General features: G+C 39.8%; 1 protein-coding gene across 7 annotated transcripts in view; it reads right to left on the bottom strand.

The window, feature by feature from the left end:
• Positions 1–19388, bottom strand: part of zranb3 (zinc finger, RAN-binding domain containing 3) — a 77234-nt gene extending 57846 nt beyond the window's left edge. For 4 of the 7 annotated variants that reach the window (XR_015842414.1, XM_088289116.1, XM_088289112.1 and 1 more), the window contains exons 1-7: positions 18541–18655; positions 17388–17560; positions 11332–11350; positions 10918–11096; positions 8543–8774; positions 5382–5467; positions 1283–1454 (exon numbers count right to left, since the gene is read on the bottom strand). Coding sequence is in view for 6 of the 7 variants with exons in the window: in XM_088289116.1 (XP_088145242.1) it covers positions 1283–1454; positions 5382–5467; positions 8543–8774; positions 10918–11096; positions 11332–11350; positions 17388–17536 (837 nt within the window). In the remaining variant the exon portion in view is untranslated. Of the gene's footprint in view, positions 1–1282; positions 1455–5381; positions 5468–8542; positions 8775–10917; positions 11097–11331; positions 11351–17387; positions 17561–18540; positions 18656–18871; positions 19143–19324 lie in introns of those variants that run through there. The other 3 variants (XM_088289115.1, XM_088289113.1, XM_088289114.1) reach the window with 3 other exon arrangements.
• Between the last annotated feature and the right edge of the window lie 263 nt (positions 19389–19651).

The following is a 19651-nucleotide window of genomic DNA, read 5'->3' as shown; positions in this document are numbered from 1 at the left end:
GTAAGTGATTTCTGGCCTTACAAATGTTCTTCTTAGGGGGAACATTGGCACTTATATAATATTATGGAATGTAAAAATTCCAACAGTACTAAAATTCACCCCCGAAAAGACTGTGAAATGATTTAAAGGCTTATTTGTGATAAGCATCATGACAACCCCGGTTGGTGAAATTTCAAAGATGGACTTTGAAAAATCCAGCACACCAGCGCATGACCCAAGTGAAGATATGTCGTGTAGAAAAGGGATGGATGGACAGACTACATCAAAGCTCCAGTGAGGAGGCTGACTCTAAATAGCCAAGTGTGGCCACGTTTGTCGCGTCATTTTCAAATGAGTGGTGTAGGCATACCCCCTTAATGGCATTGGTGAAAAAAATTAATAAAGCTAAAGCTTATGGCTGAAATTGTAAGATATAACGACCTTCTAAAAATTGGCAAAAATGTAATCGGAATGCATTGCGTTTGAGAACCTTGGTGAATTATTAAAGAAAACAGACATGACAGAAACTGCACATAAGCTGCTCATTACCTCATTCTCTTTTAAGTCAGCCATGGAAAGGCTAATCGTTTTGCAATGTTTTTAGAGGTTGAAGTGGGACTAAGTAGAGCACTCAAAATACATTTTGGAGTTATTTGGAAATTATTAGCGATTATTTACAATGACTTTGAATGGACAAAATGTGCGTGGTCCCTCGCGTGATTCCCCCCAAGAAATGGAGGGAGCGGAGGGGGGCATTGCTATACTGCTCATTACGAGGGGGCATTTTTGAACTCCTGAGTTTTGTATTGATTTCCCCCAAATCAAATTGAAAATGCATCCTGTTATTCTACTGTTAAAAAGCCCCCACATCATTTAACTTGTTATTGAAAAATTTACCATCCTGACTGGACCATTAATGAAAAGAAAACTCCAACACCATATTCACTTGATGGTCCGATGTCCCAATAATTTTGTCAAAATTGTCAATGTTTGTCAGGGACAGAATGCAGTGGTTTAGGTGACGAAATGATTTTGGCAAAGCTAAAATGGTGCCATCATAAATCAACACAAGCAACACTGCACTAAATGCGTTATGTTGAACGGGTAGCGCCCGCGCGCGCACACACGCACACACACACACAAAATTTTATTTCATTTCATTTTAGTATGACAGTGATCCTTTTGAGCTACTCCTAATCCATAATCTTGATATATTAGTGGACTGGCGCTGGACAGCTCGAAAAATGCACGGACGGACATCCCTTGAGGGAAAGGAGCACTGGAATATCTAATGCAAATTTACCTTTGCAGCCTCCTTTGGAAGGTCGAACGGGATACGCTGGCGGATTTTGGGGGGAAGCTGACTAAGCACCTCAGCCTTAAGGCGACGGATCATGATCTGGCTCAGCCGCTGGTGCAGCTCCTCTAGGTTGGATGCCCCCCTACAATCCCACTGCCTGCGGGGACCGAAGTACCTGCAGGAGAGGAATTAAGAGTTAAAAACCCATTACGAACTGAAGAAAACTTCCTTGAATATACTTATTTACAGAAGTACCCTCAAGGAGTAGTTAAACACATTTAAAAATTCCCACCTGGGAGCTGCCTGGCACTACAACAGTCTTGCATTGTTAACAGCAAAAAAGCTCCACTCACACAGTTGGGGATCCGTATTTTTGCGTCAGGGCAATTTGCAGAGCAGCAAAGTAATTTGTCTCGAGGCCACAGCAAACTTTCACAACTCATCTGCCAAATGGGGTTTGAGAATAAAAGTGGCCTTGTAGACAAAGGCTGGTTATCTGCCATGCATGTTGGCTGGACAAAATGTACAAGGGGTTGCCAAAATGTGCTCCTCTTTAGTGTTTTTCGGACTTTCAGCTGAGGAAAGGGAATTAAAAAAATGTGTACTGGCAGTTTTAGATACTTTTACCAGTGTGAAAGAATAGATGCCGATAAGTCGCTATTTCATACCTCTCCACCATATGGGCACGAGACCATTGTAGTGAGGACTGAAGTGACTTTTGTTGGACGGGAAGACCTGGCCCAAAATCTATTTTCTAGTTTAGGGTGACTTCCATCTTATCATTTGAGGCACAGATTTCTAAAAATCACGCAGTTATTTTGCCGTTCTGAAATACTTATGTTGAGTTGATCACTAAAATATTAAAATATAAAGAAAAAGTCTTGTGAATGTTGTTTTATTGATGGCCAGTTAGTGCCTCTATGAAGAGGAAAATGCCCTAAAATACGTAATAATACAATCATTCTAATATTTTCAGAGTTAATGCGAGCATGAATATCAATATCGACATAAATTTTGGCGATGTTTGATTGCAATTAATTAAGGGCCATTAATATATGGAGAAAAAAAAGTGCTGTCATTAGGGTATTCCTAAAAATTAGCCCCCCATGCATTTCATGTGCGCTCCTTACGGCTGGGCTATGGTGACGGGTCTACTGTTAACGCTGACGGGCCCTGGAAAGCACAGTCTAAATGGGCGCATGGCAGAGAAGGGCACTTTACCCTATTTTGCTGGTCCGTCCTCCATCTGTAACCTAGGCACCCTTCCGTCATCATCCCTCCGTCCTTATTCATAAAAATAATCATCCTACGTCCACGTTGTTTTAAAACACTTCCTTCCTTACTTTTCACCAATACATCCCGCCAGTACACTGCGCAAAAAAAAAAAAACAAGAGACGCTAATGGCAGAGGTTACTTCATTCCTGCTCGGGCTTCCAGTCTCTGAAGCATACAACACAACCAGCTTTCTTCAGCGGCAAGGAGTGGATTGAAATGTTCGCAACTGTTTAAGTATCAACAAAGATTGGATTTATCTCTAGCTATGCTCAAACCAACTTCTAAAAATATTAGAACAATTGGTGAAGTATTACGGATTTCAGGGCGGTCTCCTCTAGAGAAATCCATCATTCCTTCCATTACCTGAGCTGGATCGCCTAACACGGGTCACGGGTGTGCAGGCGTCTACGGGCAGTAGGCAGGGTACACCCTGGACTGGTTGCCAGCCAATCGGCGGGCACACATAGACAAACAACCACCCGTACTCACAAACACACCTAATTTAGAGTATCCAATCAACCTGCCATGCATGTTTTTGGAATGTGGAAGGAAACCGGAGTACCCGGAGAAAACCCATGCAGGCACAGGGAGAACAAGCAAATTCCACACAGAAAGACTGGAGCTGGAACCCAACCCCGCACCTCTGAACTGTGAGGCGGACGCGCTAACTAGTCTTCTACCTTGCCGCCCAAAAATTTAACTACTCAGATAAAATTAAATGATAATAATAAAAAATGATATTTAAAAATCCGTGCCTCAAGCATCCTGGTGGGGACCTCGACCTCCTATGGCCCGGTGCCTCGTGATATTTCACATTCCGTCTGAAGTAGAGTATTGGTGGATTACACTCGCAAGACAGCCTGGGAAAGTTTTTGTCAGTGAAATAAGTGTCCGTGGGTTCTTAACTTTGATGGCCAACCAAATCAATGTATTTGATGTATTTGTATATAATATAATAATAATCCTGAATTCCCAATTTTTTTTTGATAGATATTGAAATCATGATTAATAAACATGAATATTCATTGCTTTCAAAACAGTATTTACTTAACTTCAAAGACTCAATTTTAAAAATAGTGGAACGTTGAGTTATGAGTGGTCCCTTTTATGTGAAATTCGAGTTATGTACAACATTTTAGAAGACAAATTACCTCTATTTATGTACTATTTTTGATATACAAACACTCTTGGCATGGATGAGCAGATGGATCTATGTTGTGTATTACCATGACCTGAAAACTCGTGATATCTTTCCATGGCTTAAGGCGGAAGCCGTTGCACATGTAGGCGGGAGTTTCAATGACAAATCCCCCAAAAATATGACATCTGAAAATCATTTAAGTTTTCGTTGGAAAATAATCTATTTAAAGTGTGTATTTTATTTATTAAATGTACTGTCCTTCTTAATGAAGAGAATGGATGATTAATGTCAGCATAATCACATCAAATAGCCGTTCCCGCACCCTGTCAAGTGGCTACAGTGGACAGACAGGTTGAACTTAGAAAATTAAAAAGTTGCAATAGAATGTAGGATGAATATATGCCTTTTAGTATTGTTACATTACCTGTCAGTTTGTATTCCAACCGTGTTTGTGTGTGAATATTTGAAGGACTATCACTACCAGAAATCTGCAAATTTGCGATTAGCATGTCCATGGGGAGAGGTGGGCATTTCATCAGACTGTGACGGGTAGGTCAGTCCGTCAGTGATGGACAGCCATTTTGTTGACGAGCAATGTTAGATGGCAAACTCAAAAAAAAAAAGAGACAGACTAAGCAATTATGGAAGTGGATTTTCGTCAGACAAGTGTAATCTCACTAACTGGGTCAAGTACGAATGGACCTCTCAGTCCGTCACAGACGGATGCCTATTTTGCTGACAATTTACAGAAACACGTCTCTTGTGCTTTGTTAGTGAGGACTGCATTGACTATATATGTGTGAGAGTAAGCGCTCCTGTTGTAAATAGGACGTGCGGAAACTGTGATGGCCATCTATAATTGGCTAAAGTGGCGGAACCAAAAGATGTCACTTAACTTTGCTATGACAACACAAATCTGTGATTATTTCTTTGAGTCATGCATATAATTTATACATGAGAATTTATTTGCACATAAACTTTTGTTTGTGGTTTTCTGTTAAACCTTGGTGAAATTATTCATCTATAAGACCATATGGAAAGCGCTTTGTTATAACTCCAGGTGTTGTGAAATGCGCTATATAAATAAAGTTGTATTGGATTGTATTTTATATTCAAGGCTGTCTTTTGTGTGTGTGTGTGTGTGAGGGGGGCCGTGCGCGTGTGTGTGTGGCTGAATAGTAGCCTGCTTCCATTGACTACACATGGAAACATTTTGCACTTCATGTACAGTAGGTGGCGGTATGCACCAAAGTGCAGTAATCCGCCTATAAATAAAAAAAAAAGAAGAGGAAGAGTTGGAATGCAATACTTGGATTCTTTTTTATTTTATTTAATGAGATCTGCATATAATCGACGCCTACTGAAACACAATGAGAATTTTTTTAACCCCCCCCAAATTGTTCTTAGAAAATAATAATAAACCAAAAAATATGTGTTTTTCAGGTAAAAAGAGTGTCGGCTCCTCCAGAAAAAAACTAAATCACCCACATGGACAAAACATACAAAAATTAAAATACAATAAAACACAATGTTAAACAATATTTGTTGGGGAGGCTATTACGCTGAATCACAATATTGAAAAAGAAAAATCTGCAAAAAGGTGAATCTGCAGGTGCCGAACCGGGAACATGCAGGGGTCTGCTGTACATGTATTTAATGCTAATTTGTGTCTGACCCACTCTCACCTGAAATGGGCATTGCAGTATTTCTTGGCGTAATCACTCCAGGTTCCAAACATTTTGGGGTAAAGCGCGTCAATTTGCATGAAAAGCTGTGAAAAAGACAAAACAGGAAACAACTCTTCACATCTCTGTGCAATCTGCTGACAGCTTGGCGCTGTAACATGTTCAATCAGTCATAATGTGGCACATTCAGCACTGCATCATCAACATTATTTACATCCCACTGCAAGCATTTTTTTTCCGCTATGAAGTTAATTAGTCAAGTGACACATCCCGTTCAAGAGTAGGACTTTAATGCCTTGAGTTGGAGTAATTACTGAAAGTAACATGTGAAAAACAATGCAGTTATTCATGCTTTTCCATTTGTATACTCTGGTTCAAAGAAAGAAAAAAAGTTAAAAGTTTTAGAGCATTTGCCAAAAATGTTTTTCTTCTAAATTCATGCAGTTCAATGTTTCATTGTTCTCTGAAAATCAAAGCACAGAGAAAAGACACATTTCAAGTTACAAATGACATCATTGAATGATATAAACCAAAATATATTTTATAATTTTGACTAAAAAATGTAGTCAATGTAGCAGACACAGTGTCAAACATTGGTGGCATTCGTTCTATGATGTAAATCAGATATTTTTCCAACTCAAATTGCCACAAATGTGTAGCAGGTTGGAATGTTTTGCTTTCACTCATCCATTCAGTTTGTCCAAAACCAGTGGAATGGAATTTAAGCCTTTTTGCATATATAATTCTAGAATGTGCATTATTTTTCATAGGATTTGAAGTGCTTCAATTTCAATTTAAAAAGAAATTGGGCTGTTCTAAGACTTTGGACCGGTAGTTTAATTCCAGACATATCGTTAATACTGATACATCAGAAGCATTGCGACAGCATACAAGAACGTAATCCAAACGCTGTTGATAAAATTATGACCGCATTGCTTGAATAAGAAGCTCATCTATCTATATATTTTATATAATACACTATGCATACATGAGCAATAGTATAGACCTCCGCATCTGTGAATCAAGCTCAACTGAGACCAAACAGGAAAAGCAATGGAGGATTTTTTTTTTTTTTTTTTTTTTTTTTTTTAGGTGGGGGGGGCATATTTTTTTTTTATTATAATTGTAAACTTTAGCAGTTATTCACTATTCTGGAATGTGACTGAAAGAGAGAGAAAAAAAATCAGGAATTTGGAGTACTTGAGTTGACAAAAAGTCATGGAAAAGCTTGAAAACGGCCAACTTCAATACATGAGTTGGAACCTTGGAAATAGCATCAGCTAAAAATGCAGTTCAAAGTCATAACGCTAAAATTTGTTTGCGTGGCATCATAGAGGAAAATAAACACTTCTGCCTCAAAGTCAGGAAATCCGGGTACTATTCAGCAGTGGAACATCTCTGTAAAGTTCTCCACGTTGTTTTTCCACTGGGTCCTCCCATATCCTCCATACATTGCTAATTAGATTAATTTGAAGATTCCAAATTGCCCATTGGTGTGAATGTTGATTTGTCTACAATAAGTAACTCTGCCTCTTGCTCAAAGTCAGCAGAAGTAGTCTTCAGTTAACCGTAGCCCAAATAAGCAAAAGCGGTATACACAATGAATGAATGAATGCTTATACTTATATTTAAAAGGATTTTTTAAAAAAGTACCTCAACTAATACATGTAAATTGAAGATGAATACTTATATGTGTGCATCCATGCACACACACGTGCTTTCACGCAAACACATGGACACACTTCATGTGAATTTTTTTTATATTTGCAGCAGTTTCTGAGCTAATGGCAGGTAATCAGCAGCACTGTGAGAGCTCTATTCAGAATTCAGCACTTGTTCATCATAGGCTTTACAGACATCCCTCCACCCTCAATCCTTCTTCACACTGTTGATATAATAGGTGGGTGGAATGAGGGCACATCATGAACGGTGCAGCATGCCCTGAGCTGTGCACTAACCTGATGTCAGCCACAGTGAGTAATGATGGCAGTGCAATGAAGACTGGCAGAGAGGAAAGGGACCGAGCTTATCAGATTTATACTACGGATGATAAAATGTTATATGCAGTTTCCGATTCTAGCAGTAGAGAACTAAAATCTAACCTTACCAATGCAGTCAAGACTTGATAGCTCAATGACAGGCCTGGTTCTTCTCTGAACTAATGAGGCGGACAATTGCTGGTTCTGATTTTTTCATTTCACTAAATGATAATTTATAAAAATTATCCAGAAGGGAAAAAAGTACATCCATGTCGCAATTATTTTATAATGTGAACGGTGAGATAAGTGAAACCCTTCAGGTGTTGAATAATTTCAAAAGCATGTGTGCTCATTTGCAAAATGTGCCCTGCTAAAGGTAATTATGAAAAACAATCACAAGAAAGTTTGAAGTTTAGAAATTGAATAGCCAGGTTGGAATTACTCTACATTGAATACCGACTAATACGAATGATTACAATGACAATTGAAACCATACAAATGTATAAAAGCCAAAAGAGATGAAGTGTGTTGTGATTAGCCGACAATGAATGGGCAGACACTGAGAGTAGTTCTTACAGGAATCCATTGTGCCGTATTGCGACTTACTGGGAAAGCTTTTGCAGTTGGCGTAATAGAATATGGCTACAATCTAGTATCTCAATATAACACATAAAAATAATATCATAAATCATTATGGAAAAAGAATGACTGCGTTGCTCACCAAACAACATTGCCCTGTGAACAGCCCTTCTTATTGTCTCTAAATTCAATAGTTTCCGTCCCTGTGTGCTTTGTTATTACTTGTCTCATTTATTGCGGTGCATTCATCTCTCCATATTGAGCTTTGCAAATGAACTTTTTTTTTCCCACAAAGGCTATTGGAATATACAAGATCCTCCAGGATACGAAACGCTGCAATGAATTAAGTGGTATTTGTGGGCACTCTGGCAAGTTCCAGGGGCCATCAGTGGAGTTCATTTTGTGGCCTGCTAAGATGAGAATCCCTTTTCAAATCCAATATCATATAATCTGTTGGAGTTATCTTCAGCATATTTCTCAAGCACCGAGTTTAAAGGAGTTTTGCATGAGAAACCTGCAAAATTAATCTCTATGAAGACAACAAAGTTGCTTGGGACCGACTGGAAATCATTAAATATACATTAAAATTTGTATCTGAATTACCTCTTCTGGGCGACCCAGCGCAGGTGTACCGGTGAGGAGGATGGCTCGCTTGGCACTCTGAATGAGAGGCACCAGAAGCTTAGTTCGAGCTGCATTCCTAGATTTAAGGTAGTGTGATTCATCCACCACAACCACTGAGAAGCCCGGCCTGCTCAGGGCCTCCATCAGGGGGCGTGCGTCTGTAGTGAGGAGGCCGTAGCCCAGCACGGTCACCTTACTGCTGCTAATACCCCTGCAAGGACAAGGACAAATATGCATGATGTAGGCCTTCATCTATAATTGAGGAAAACGCAAACGGTTACAAATGTATGACTGACGTGTTAATACAAAAACAAAATAAGAAAAGTCAACAAATACTTTAATCGGATTCAGTTAATTGCAAAGCTGCAACATTTAAGCTCGAGGTTGTAACCAGAACTCTGAAACCAGCGTGGATTAATGAGGATGTAAGTAAAGTAAACACCCATTCTTTCCTCATGAAATTAATTGAGTATGAGTGACAAAAACAAACGACCAAAAGTGTCTTGTAACTTGTTTAAGATCTGCGAGGGGGCGGATGCTAGCGGTGGTAGCGAGCATTAGTGAGTTAGCACTTCTGTTGTAATCCTAGAATGGATAAAAATGCAAATGTGTCGATTTGCGCACAAAAATCCATCTATATTGCCCGCGAGCAGCATAAAACAACTTTGAATTAACCCTTTCCCGTGTTGAACAAAAAAAAAAAAAAAACACAAAAACAAATTTAGACAGTGGATGAACGAAATAATTATGATACAAATGCTCAAATCAAATCTTGGTTGTTTGATAACATCTCTGGCTTTAACACATCAGGGAGTACAATAAGCTTTTCCTTACTTCATTCTGTAGTTGAATACATTAATGCAGTAATCATGAGATAATGTCACTTTTGTATTATAATAAAATTGCATTTTTTTTTAAAATATAGGAGTAACTACCTACATCCAGATATCAAATTGTATAAGCACATGAATGCGTAATAATAGTAGCATAAATAGAATATATACCAATCATTCTTCTTAGGCAATGCTTCTGCAACTGCTTGGAGCAAGTACCACCTAGAAAAATTACCACCAATTGGCTCATCATCATAATACAATAACATAGTGGGCCAAACGTTTTCTAAAAAACAAGGCTGAGGTTATATTCTTCAAACGCACTTTTATTTCCAGTATTAATATAAGACACTATGCACAGTTCAAACATAAAGACTGCGCATGATTGAAAATGATGAACAGAAATCAGACTCCAATAAATGTTTACAAAAACAGTTCTGAAACATTTCAGAAATTGTAAAGCCAATTGACCATGTTTTTTTTTATATGTTAAATATGTTGGAAGTGTTGAAAACATGTGAGAACACCAAGATAATTTAGTACTGAATTGCTGAGATATAGCATAAAACTATTTTCCATCCTCGGAGGTGTGCTGATTTTTTTGGGTGGAGCTAAAACAGGGATGAGCTGATGCAACCGAGGAACAGAATGAGTCGCCTCTCATTGTAATATGCGTAAGTGCTCTCATTTCATCAGTGCAGATTCTGCGCAATTGCCACTTCCTTATTCATAATAAATTGGCCTATTTTTACCACTTGAACGTGCTATGCAAATACATCTTCCTTAAAGTGTTATTGACCCATACACTTATGTCATGTGTATTTCGGGCTACAACGTCTCGGCCGTGTCCATGTATGAGTTGCACACGTAGCAAAATAGTAGCAAAACAGGCGGCACCGCCTCCACATAAACATTTGATATTGTGGCTAACTAGACTCAAATGTGGCAACAAGATTTTGAGATTAGCCACATTGGCTAAAAGGTTTCATGACCCAGTGCCAACCTTGTTTTTGGTGATATTCTTTGTCAGCTGTAAGACATTTTTAAATAATGTCTGAATAAATGAAAAGAGTTGATTCAAGTTACTCAAATTAAAATGTACGATAACCATCTCAATGATGATCAAAAGCAGGGGTGCCCAAATCCAGTCCACGAGAGCCCCTATGCAACCAGTTTTAGATGTCTCCCTCCTCCAACACACCTGATTCAAATGATCGGACATGGGTACCCCTGTGCAAGAGAAACGGAACGACCCGTGCTAAATACCTTGAAAAAAACTGAATAATTTCTGATTCTCTTTTTACTAAAACATTTTATGCAGTTTTGGGCATATTAGCTTTTTGAGAAGAACAATATTTGAGTGATAATTGCGTTCAAGGGATGTAACATACTGAAACAAATTGAAGTGAGTCAGAATGATGCAATGCACTGTGGATAGCCAAGGCAAAAATTACACAATTTTACCGTACTTCCAAGTTTAAGTGTCGCAATGAGGAGTGGGATTTTGGGGGGTTGACCTACATGGTGTCGCTCTTGCTCTCCACCAGGTTGATGTCGCCAGGCTGCAGCTCGGGGATCCAGCGCTCCAGCTCCTCAATCCAAGGGTATTTGAGTGATGACGGCACCACCACGAGGAGGGGCCACTCCTTCCTGAAAGTGTATGCCACAGCAATGGCCTGCACCGTCTTGCCAAGACCCATCTGGCCCAGCCAAATGAGCACACGGTGAAGGGGGAGAAAAACAAGTCAATTGTGCACCAGCTATTCGGCAAATTGTATATGACGGCTGAGATGATATGAGGCTCATGTGTAATAAGGTATAAGAATGATTCTACTGTCAAAAACGATTAGGCAAGTGGCAGTGCAGCACTAAGATGACAAATTCATTTGGAAGGTTGGAAAATAGATTTTCCGAGCCAGGTTTGTGTTTACTTACCTCATCAGCAATCATACATCTGTAAAACAAAAGAAAACAGAAATCTTGATAAGAAGGACTGTAAAACCTGAAATTCTGCTGTTTTACTTCAACATGTTAAGGTTTATACATTTGTAACGTTTGTCTCCACTTTGCAACTTTCACAAAAAGGCACGCTCGGGTGAATTTCAAGTAGGAAAATGTAAGCATGAAGCATAATGTAATCAAACATTGATATGAACTAAAATAGAGATGCCAGGGCCTCTCATCCCACATGTGTGACCTCTGACCTCACTAACCCGCTTTTGGAGTGAAAAGTACCGAAAGTGCAACCTGGCAACCACCTCCATTTTTTCTTCCCAGATTTTTTCAGTTGCTGTAGGTGTAACTTTGGTCCGTGCGGTGTACAGTAAATATACCTGTTAAAGTAAAGCTGAACTCATAAAACATGCACCACGGCATTGCTTTGTTGTGGTAGAAGCAAACTTTAAATAACGTATGAAGTATAAATCACAACAGCACATTCTGTTGAGCAAGCACCTCATCTGTGCCCAAGTGGCTTTGGTTCTATTGTAATGACCCTTCATAATCATGAATGCCTCCCAATATTCTGTCAGTCCAAACAGAGCACCAGAACAGCTGAGTTCCTCAGACATGCTCTCTCATTATTCTTCTTCCCTCCCCTTCACTTCTCCCCCTTCTCCCTATCTCCGCCCCATTTCTCTCTTTCAGCTGCGGAACATGATTAATGTGCACCTTGCCACTGGTGGTTTTTCTAATTGCCAGCACACTGGCTCAGTCAGCGCATTGTCCACACACATTTGCACACGCACACGATCAAGAACAGGAGGTGTGCACAAAAGTGTGAACAGATTTAAATGAACATATTTATGTGTGTGTGTGTGCACATTCTACACGCACACGCACACACACTGGGGAGGGTGCGTGGCTGGGGCAGGTGTTTGCCATTTCCCAACACATTAATCATCCTCCTTTAAATAACCTGAGTGTCGTCTTGACGGTTTGAGACCATGAGGATGCTGCAGTGCTGTTGCATGACGACAGCACGGCCACCGTCACTGCATCTTTCTAATGTTATCTCAGGAACCCACAAACCCCAAAATGTCAGGAAAAGGCTCGCGTTGGCTCCCAGGCCATTTGTAACCATTTGATGGCTTTGACCTCTGCACAGTGATGTGTTGCGTGGTCTTGTGACTAACCCCAATCATTCAGCCGTGTTAAGGTTCTGAATGTGCGGAGCATTTTGGTAAGTGAAAAGCTGCTCGGTGGCTGGGCGCTGCACAAATGGTCGACTCACAGGGTGCCAAAGTTTGACCTAGTGGGCTCCCACACACATTAGGAGGTTCAGAGTGTAATATTGCTGCGTACTGCGAATTAAGTGGAGATCAAAACAAAATTGAGAAACTGCTTCACTGTATCTAGCAAAGGACAGCAAAACATTTACCTCCGCAAGCATTTCAATACAGCGTATACTAATACACAAAATCACTATTCAATAAAGCACATCTATGCTCATTTTAGAATATGTCGCAAAGCGGAAATGAGAATAGCATTTATTGAAGAGAGCAACCATGAGTTGAATTTGACATTATTTCAAGGTTTCGTTTCCTCTGAAGAGAAGGCTGAAGAATTGCAATTATGAAGCTAGGATTGTCAGGGGAATTTTGACTTTTGGTAAAAAAAGGCATAGGTGAAAGACAAAAAAATCTGCCATCCTTTCGATGCAAACTGAGTAAGACTACAATAAAAAAAAAAGTCAGCGTGTGGGTGTTTTGTGACTACACGTTACCGTCTTGGATGACTTTAATTATAATCATAGCCCTTGTTCCCTGTAATAATCATTACAGTATGTAAATGATATTACAGGTATAGGAATAACTTCCCTACTGAGGAACAAAGCTAACCTAGTTTCTATTCAATGACTCATTTAGATCATTTCTTGTTTGGTTTTACCAAAGGTTTGCTATACATCATTTCAATTAAAGTATGGATGTTATATTTATTTGTGGTGATGTTTGTGCAGGAGAACAAATGCAGAGGAAAACATGTGCACAGAAAACTAAGTGATGTACTATAACCAGCCGAGAGTTGTGAAGGAACAATAAAGTCTGTTTATCGATCCCCTCTTGCATGAGTGCAGTAGACCTCATTCGATAAAAGCACAGGCTGTCACTTGAAGTAATATTTTGGACAGCTCACACCAGGAAAGGCAAGCACATGCGACATCACTGTCAGTATCTTAATGGAAGTGACAAAGAGTTCTTCGTGGATGCACTTTTACTTCAAATTGAACATGTATTCCCTCCAATATCTTGGTAGTCACACTCAAGTGCTGACCAAGTGCACTCTGGGAAAAATGTGTTTCAGCATTACTGATTACAGGCGGCCCACTTTGCAAACAACACATCTAGCTACATTCGATGACATTTTATGAGATTTTATTGTTGCATTATATTATACCATAACTTCCTCCCAATATCTGTCATCTAAATCCATAAAAATTCCCTCGTCCTCCTACACTGCCCATGCAGCATGCTGCATCAGCATATGAATTGCAGCAACATCTGAGGTTTTGGTTCGGTACTCCCGATGCTCAAAATGTGAAAAGACATGATTGTGGGACTTAAAATAAAAACCTGCCCACGAATCCTCCCACTTCTGAGACATCTGACATCAAGGATGTTCACTGTCTTCCAGGAAGTAATAAAGGGCTGCTATTTCATTTTTCCCTACCTTGACAGTCTGCCTCATCTACTTCCATTTCAGGGATAGTGACACCCCAAATGTCCCAGAAATTCGGAAAAATACACTAAGTCAGCAACTGTATTCTAAGTGGTAGATATAAATATCTCTGAGGTGATGTAAAACATCCGACCAATTAATTTCATTTCTGGATCTTGAGCTTGAATATTGATACAGCAAGATGGATTCTTCAAATTATTCCATTTTCAAAATTTCAAAATCTTTCACAACAAACATCAAAAGCTGCATCGTAACCAAAGTGAAAAGAATGTAACAACGTAGGAAACCAACCCATTATAACGTGAGGTCTCTGTACTTGCAGAATAAATGGACCTAATCTCACCGAGTGTCATTAACAGCACAGCAGAGCTTCGAATTTAAAACAATAACGCATAGCGAATAACCCCAGCCTATATATTTTACCATGCTTTCAGTCTCGCTGAGTCTAGTCTCCACTCCATGTCCGATGTTCTGCCAAATTGTCCTGCCCGTGCAAATCGTCCTATCGGAGGGTGATTTGACAGCCGCACAATATTTTCTTTCTCCTGAGGATCTGTTTCGTTCATGTATGGTCCAATGAACATAATTCCAACAAGCTCGTCTTCCTCCAACTTTTCAAATACGTGGATCCCCTCAGCTATGTTTGAGACTTCAAGTGGTATAATAAATGAATGTATGGATAAATTATCTTTTGGCTGTCCTGTTCTGCTGAATGGTCATGCACAATGGTGGATGTATACCTTTTAACTAGGAAGTATTAATGTGCAACAGTGGAATTTGAAATAACTCCCGGTGTGGTTGTTTGTGGTGCGATATTTATTGGAAAAGTAGCCAGTGAGTACAAGGTTTATGAGGGGACTAGGAGAAAAGAGAGAACAGAAAAAAAATGGGGAAAAAAAAAAACAAGAATAATGTGGTATAATGTATGACTACTATAACATTACACATATATATATATATATATATATATATATATATATATAATCTTTCCTGTAATGTACTCCATTTATGTCTTACTTTATCCAAGTGTTGTATTTCTAGGTGTGTTTTTATCCAATCAGAATTCAGCTAGCTTGTGTTGCCAGGGAGATTTCACAATATCAGGAGCACGCACTATTCGCCCGATTCAGATATAATTGTGCGGGCGTCTTTCTGTCAAAGTCAATCAGCTTTCAGAGTTGATAGACAGTGAAACCTTCTCGCTGGCCTTACGCAGAAAGTGATGAACGCGTTTTCTGACTCGTGAGGGGGCAGCGCTATGCAGAATCAACACACCGTCAGTCGTAACTGGCGAGCATTTGAAAATATAAAATATATTCTTGATTTTTCAAACCACCATTGCCGAAGTAGGGAAATTGCAGACACACTTGCGAGGCCATTTTCAAGACAGACCTTTCAAGAAGAAGCTAGGTCATGCAACACTCAGTAGTATGTAATTGTAATTCCGTACATTATTCTTCCAGCTTTAGTGTCATAAATGATGGCAATATGAGGGGGATTTATTCAAGTCGGACGAACTACGAATTCACTGTAGGCCTACGTGTGAAATGCACGGCCCGCGGGCCAATGCACCGAATGAATTGCTTTTACTCTCAAAATAAATTCAAGTTCTTGATTTTTTTAGCTCTAAATTTGTCTTTATGAGGTTTTAGCATAAAATTAGCAAACACATGGACTCCAGCCATGACATTTATATTACTAACATTCTCACTGAATAACTGTAATTACTGCATGAAACAATCACGTCTGCTTGTCTTCCAGACGGAACAGCACCCAAACAATTCTAGCTGTCACACTGATGCCATTTGACAGCGCTGTTCACATAATGCAGCAAAAGTCAATTGACTTCTGACCTGCCCGTGCGCATAAGCAGCGCTTTTCCGTGTTCCTGAATCAATATGGCCACCGCATCACAGTGAAGCTACTCAGATTGGCTGCCCCACTGTTGACCTCCCCGAGAACCCGAGCATGCATCAACTGGACGGGTTAGGATTTGGTCAAATCCTGGTATACTCACGCAGCCGATACTTGAGAGAGGCCAAGAAACTTTCTTTGGACAAGAAAAAATACTTAAGAAAATTCCACCTTGGCCAAATAACCTTCTAAATCGAGTTGGGTGATATGGCTGAAAAGTGTATCATGACATAAGTATTTGATAGCCCACTCCTCATAGTTTCCTATTCCCTCTGAGTTGTTTTGTAAATACCTAATTTTCTTCTGCCCTATATACATTATCTTTGTAACAATACCATCTTCTGAATTCTGTTTCCATTTTTTACTTCAATGGATACTTATGTTCTACAATAATACTTATCGTTTACAAGTCAAGCTGACAACCAGATTCTACACATGTAGGCTTATGCATGAAGAAATGCCATAATGAAGGGGTACACAAAGAGTACTGCATTTCTTCAGCTCGGTGTAGAGCATACCTGGGCAAACTACGGCCCGGGGGCCACATCTGGCCCACCCACAGTTTTTGACCGGCCCTCACAGTAACCAGGGAGTAAAAGTAAAACGTAAAATATGCTGTGCTTTTATTTTATGAACAAATGTGTGGACGCTAGTACAAGTAAGGTAGCGAGCACGAGATACAACTTATACCAGCGGCTTTACCAACTTAGCAATGTTTTCGCTACATTTAGTGAATTTTTTCACCCCTGGGTTAAGAGGATTTGCTCGCGGATACTATACGCACATGTAGAGTTACCGTACTTATTGGCTGTATTATAAGTCATCACTATATTATTGTACATCACTGTCAATAATATTATGCTTCCCACTTATCTATTATTTGGGAGTCCTGACTAGAAACAGCTAATATGAGTTGGCAGTTGGTGTGCAAATTGAATGTTCTCATTTTTAAAGGGTAGTCAGGTCTTGACCCTCTGGTTCCATAACCAAAGTCCTTATTATCCTTAAAGTTGATATTGTAACGCAGATTATATTAAGATACTAAACAAATAAGGAAATGTCCACTAGACATTCAGCATATACCATAAATGAAGTATCATTTAGTTTTAGTTTTACTACATTGGAAATACAATGAAATTGTGAGGCTAAAAACATTCTTACATAGTCTCATATCAGGTTGTATGCGGCCGCAGTATTCTGCACTGCTAAATTTTACATTACAGCTTGTGGAGGTTGCATATGTTCACGGCATTTATCTCCATAACTGTACACAGCGTCAGTCTTGTCGTGTGCATACCTATGCAAGTGATAGTGGTCAAATGAGATAAAAGATTGACTTGATTTACATTTTCCACAAATAACAGAATTGGAATGATCTCACTGACGGGCGTGCTGCTTACCTTCCATTCTTAGATAGGGCAAATTGCACTCCTTCCCGTTGGAAAGGCATCAAGCGCTGCAGGAGCTTGTGAGGGAGGCCTGACATCTGCTGTGACCATCTTGTGTCACAGTGAGAGGGCTGCGGCGGGCCACGACCATCCACAGGCATTATGTCCTCACCAGTAGCTTAGATCTGAATTTCAGATGTAAACAAAAACATTACCTGTAAACACTTACAATCTCACAAAATTACAATGAAGTCAATATTGGATAACAATTGCTGTCTTATCAATTTATCAGGCTCTTAGGACATATGACTTCTAGCGGAATACTCGTTCCTCCAAAATTATCAGGAGATCCCAAAAACGTCACATTTGTTCAAACATTAACATTGCATCATCAAAGACAGACAACCATTTTCTACATTATATTGGCCAATAATTTCATAAATAACTATAGACATAAATAAATAAAAAACCAGCACGCCCACGACCCTCGTGGGGATAAGCGGCTCAGATAATGGATGGATAAATAAATAAATAATAACACCCACATGTGTCAACTGATTATAGTATAGATTTGAGAAAAAATGACATTTAACAAATATATACGGAGGTTTGGGCCTGACACCATTGGCTATATTACGCCGCCGTCTCTGTGTGACTTATATCTTTGCTGCTGTAACACTGCAAATTTCCTCACTGATAAAGGCCATCTTTAACTTTATCTTTACCAACGATGTTAATCAAATAACAATACCAGTACAGTCAAACAAGCTTATGAATAATGCTACTGGTTTTGCTTAGAATGAAAAAGAGAAACGAGAAGATTGTTTCAAGTGAAATAAGAGCTTTTCGACTTCCATTATTGTATTTCAATTAAAAAATAAAAATCAACACAAAGAGCTATTTAATTTGGGTGAAAAATTAAACCACCTAAATAACATTGAGGTATCAACGGTTGAGAACTTCATGCAAGCAGAAGTCTGCAGTGATCTGATAATAATGTAAAGTTACACTGTCCCCAAACAAAAATCTGACATGCCAAATCCATCGTAGCTTTTAATCATGGAACGATGCGCGACTTGTCGCATCGCGTACGTCATAGTTTTGGTCTGTGTAACTAGGGAAGATCCCAGTCGTCATTTTGTCTTGCGTATGTGTTTGGTCCTACCATATGTGAAAGAAGAAAGTAATACGCGAAACGTGTTCCGGAAACAAGCAGCTTGAACTGCAACAGGGGAGGCTATATCCCGGCAAAATATGGAGGTGCACTCGGTTTATGTCCCCTACCACCCTTCAAGTCACGTTACCAAGTCCGTCAACTTTATATTACATGTGATTCATGGTAGCCACACGCACAAAAGACACCCAAAGACTAAACAATAACAGTAGCAATCATTTACACGTATTTCAAAAAGACATTTCTGAACGTAAATAAGTGCATGTTGGCACCCACTAACACCGGAAGACGGCGAGCCGTAACATATTTCCAACGCCCTCACGTCGAGAGTGAGCAGCCCAGTAGTCTAAGCTCCCCAGCAGCTTGTTGGGATGGCCGATGACCGTTAGCTGACGCCGTCCCATGGCTCTTAATGTACATTTGGGTGCTAACAACGCAAGGGCACGTCAACGGCTGCGTACCAAATTGTCAAGCCAAGTGGTAAGGCAACACTCGATGCCCTTACAGAAGTTGCAAGTTAGCTTGTTAGCTTTACGGGAGCAAGGCGGGTTGTGTCGCACTTTGTAGCTAGCAGCTGCAAACAGCAGTCTCGCGAGTGCGGGTGTGCGCGTGTGCGTGTGCGTGTGTGTGACAGCTTCAAGCCGGCCCGGTCGGTGTAAGCGCTCAACACTGGCAGGTAGCTTAGCCCCAAATCGACGTCACTTCTGACATTGTACTGGAGACAACGCGACCCGAAAGCAAACAATTCTGCAAGATAAGCAACAGTGTTACCTACCGGCGTGCGCTGAATCAAGCAAGATGCACTTGTTTAATTACTCTAAAACGAATCACTTTCGGCCTGTTCGTCTCACAAACCAAGTATTTCAATGTTTGTGAAGTTGTGTTTACATGAGCGAAAAAAAACCCAAAAGAGCAAGATTGCAGTCTTCAAAATCTGGGAATAATTCAATCAATCCTGTTGAAGTTGCAATGTTTCAATTCACAAATTGCGATGTCTAGGGTTGAATTTGGTGAAAATGTTAAAATGAGAAGCGCCCCCTTTTTAGTGTCATCTGAAATCAAATGTTGACGTAACTGTTGCAAAACCTTCATCTGTATTTGC

This window comes from Idiotropiscis lumnitzeri, chromosome 3, assembly GCF_059441095.1.
Source record: "Idiotropiscis lumnitzeri isolate Australia: NSW breed Sydney's pygmy pipehorse chromosome 3, RoL_Ilum_1.0, whole genome shotgun sequence".
Lineage (NCBI taxonomy): Eukaryota > Metazoa > Chordata > Actinopteri > Syngnathiformes > Syngnathidae > Idiotropiscis > Idiotropiscis lumnitzeri.
The sequence above is the reverse complement of the archived record's forward strand: the minus strand, read 5'-3'. Positions and strand labels throughout refer to the sequence as shown.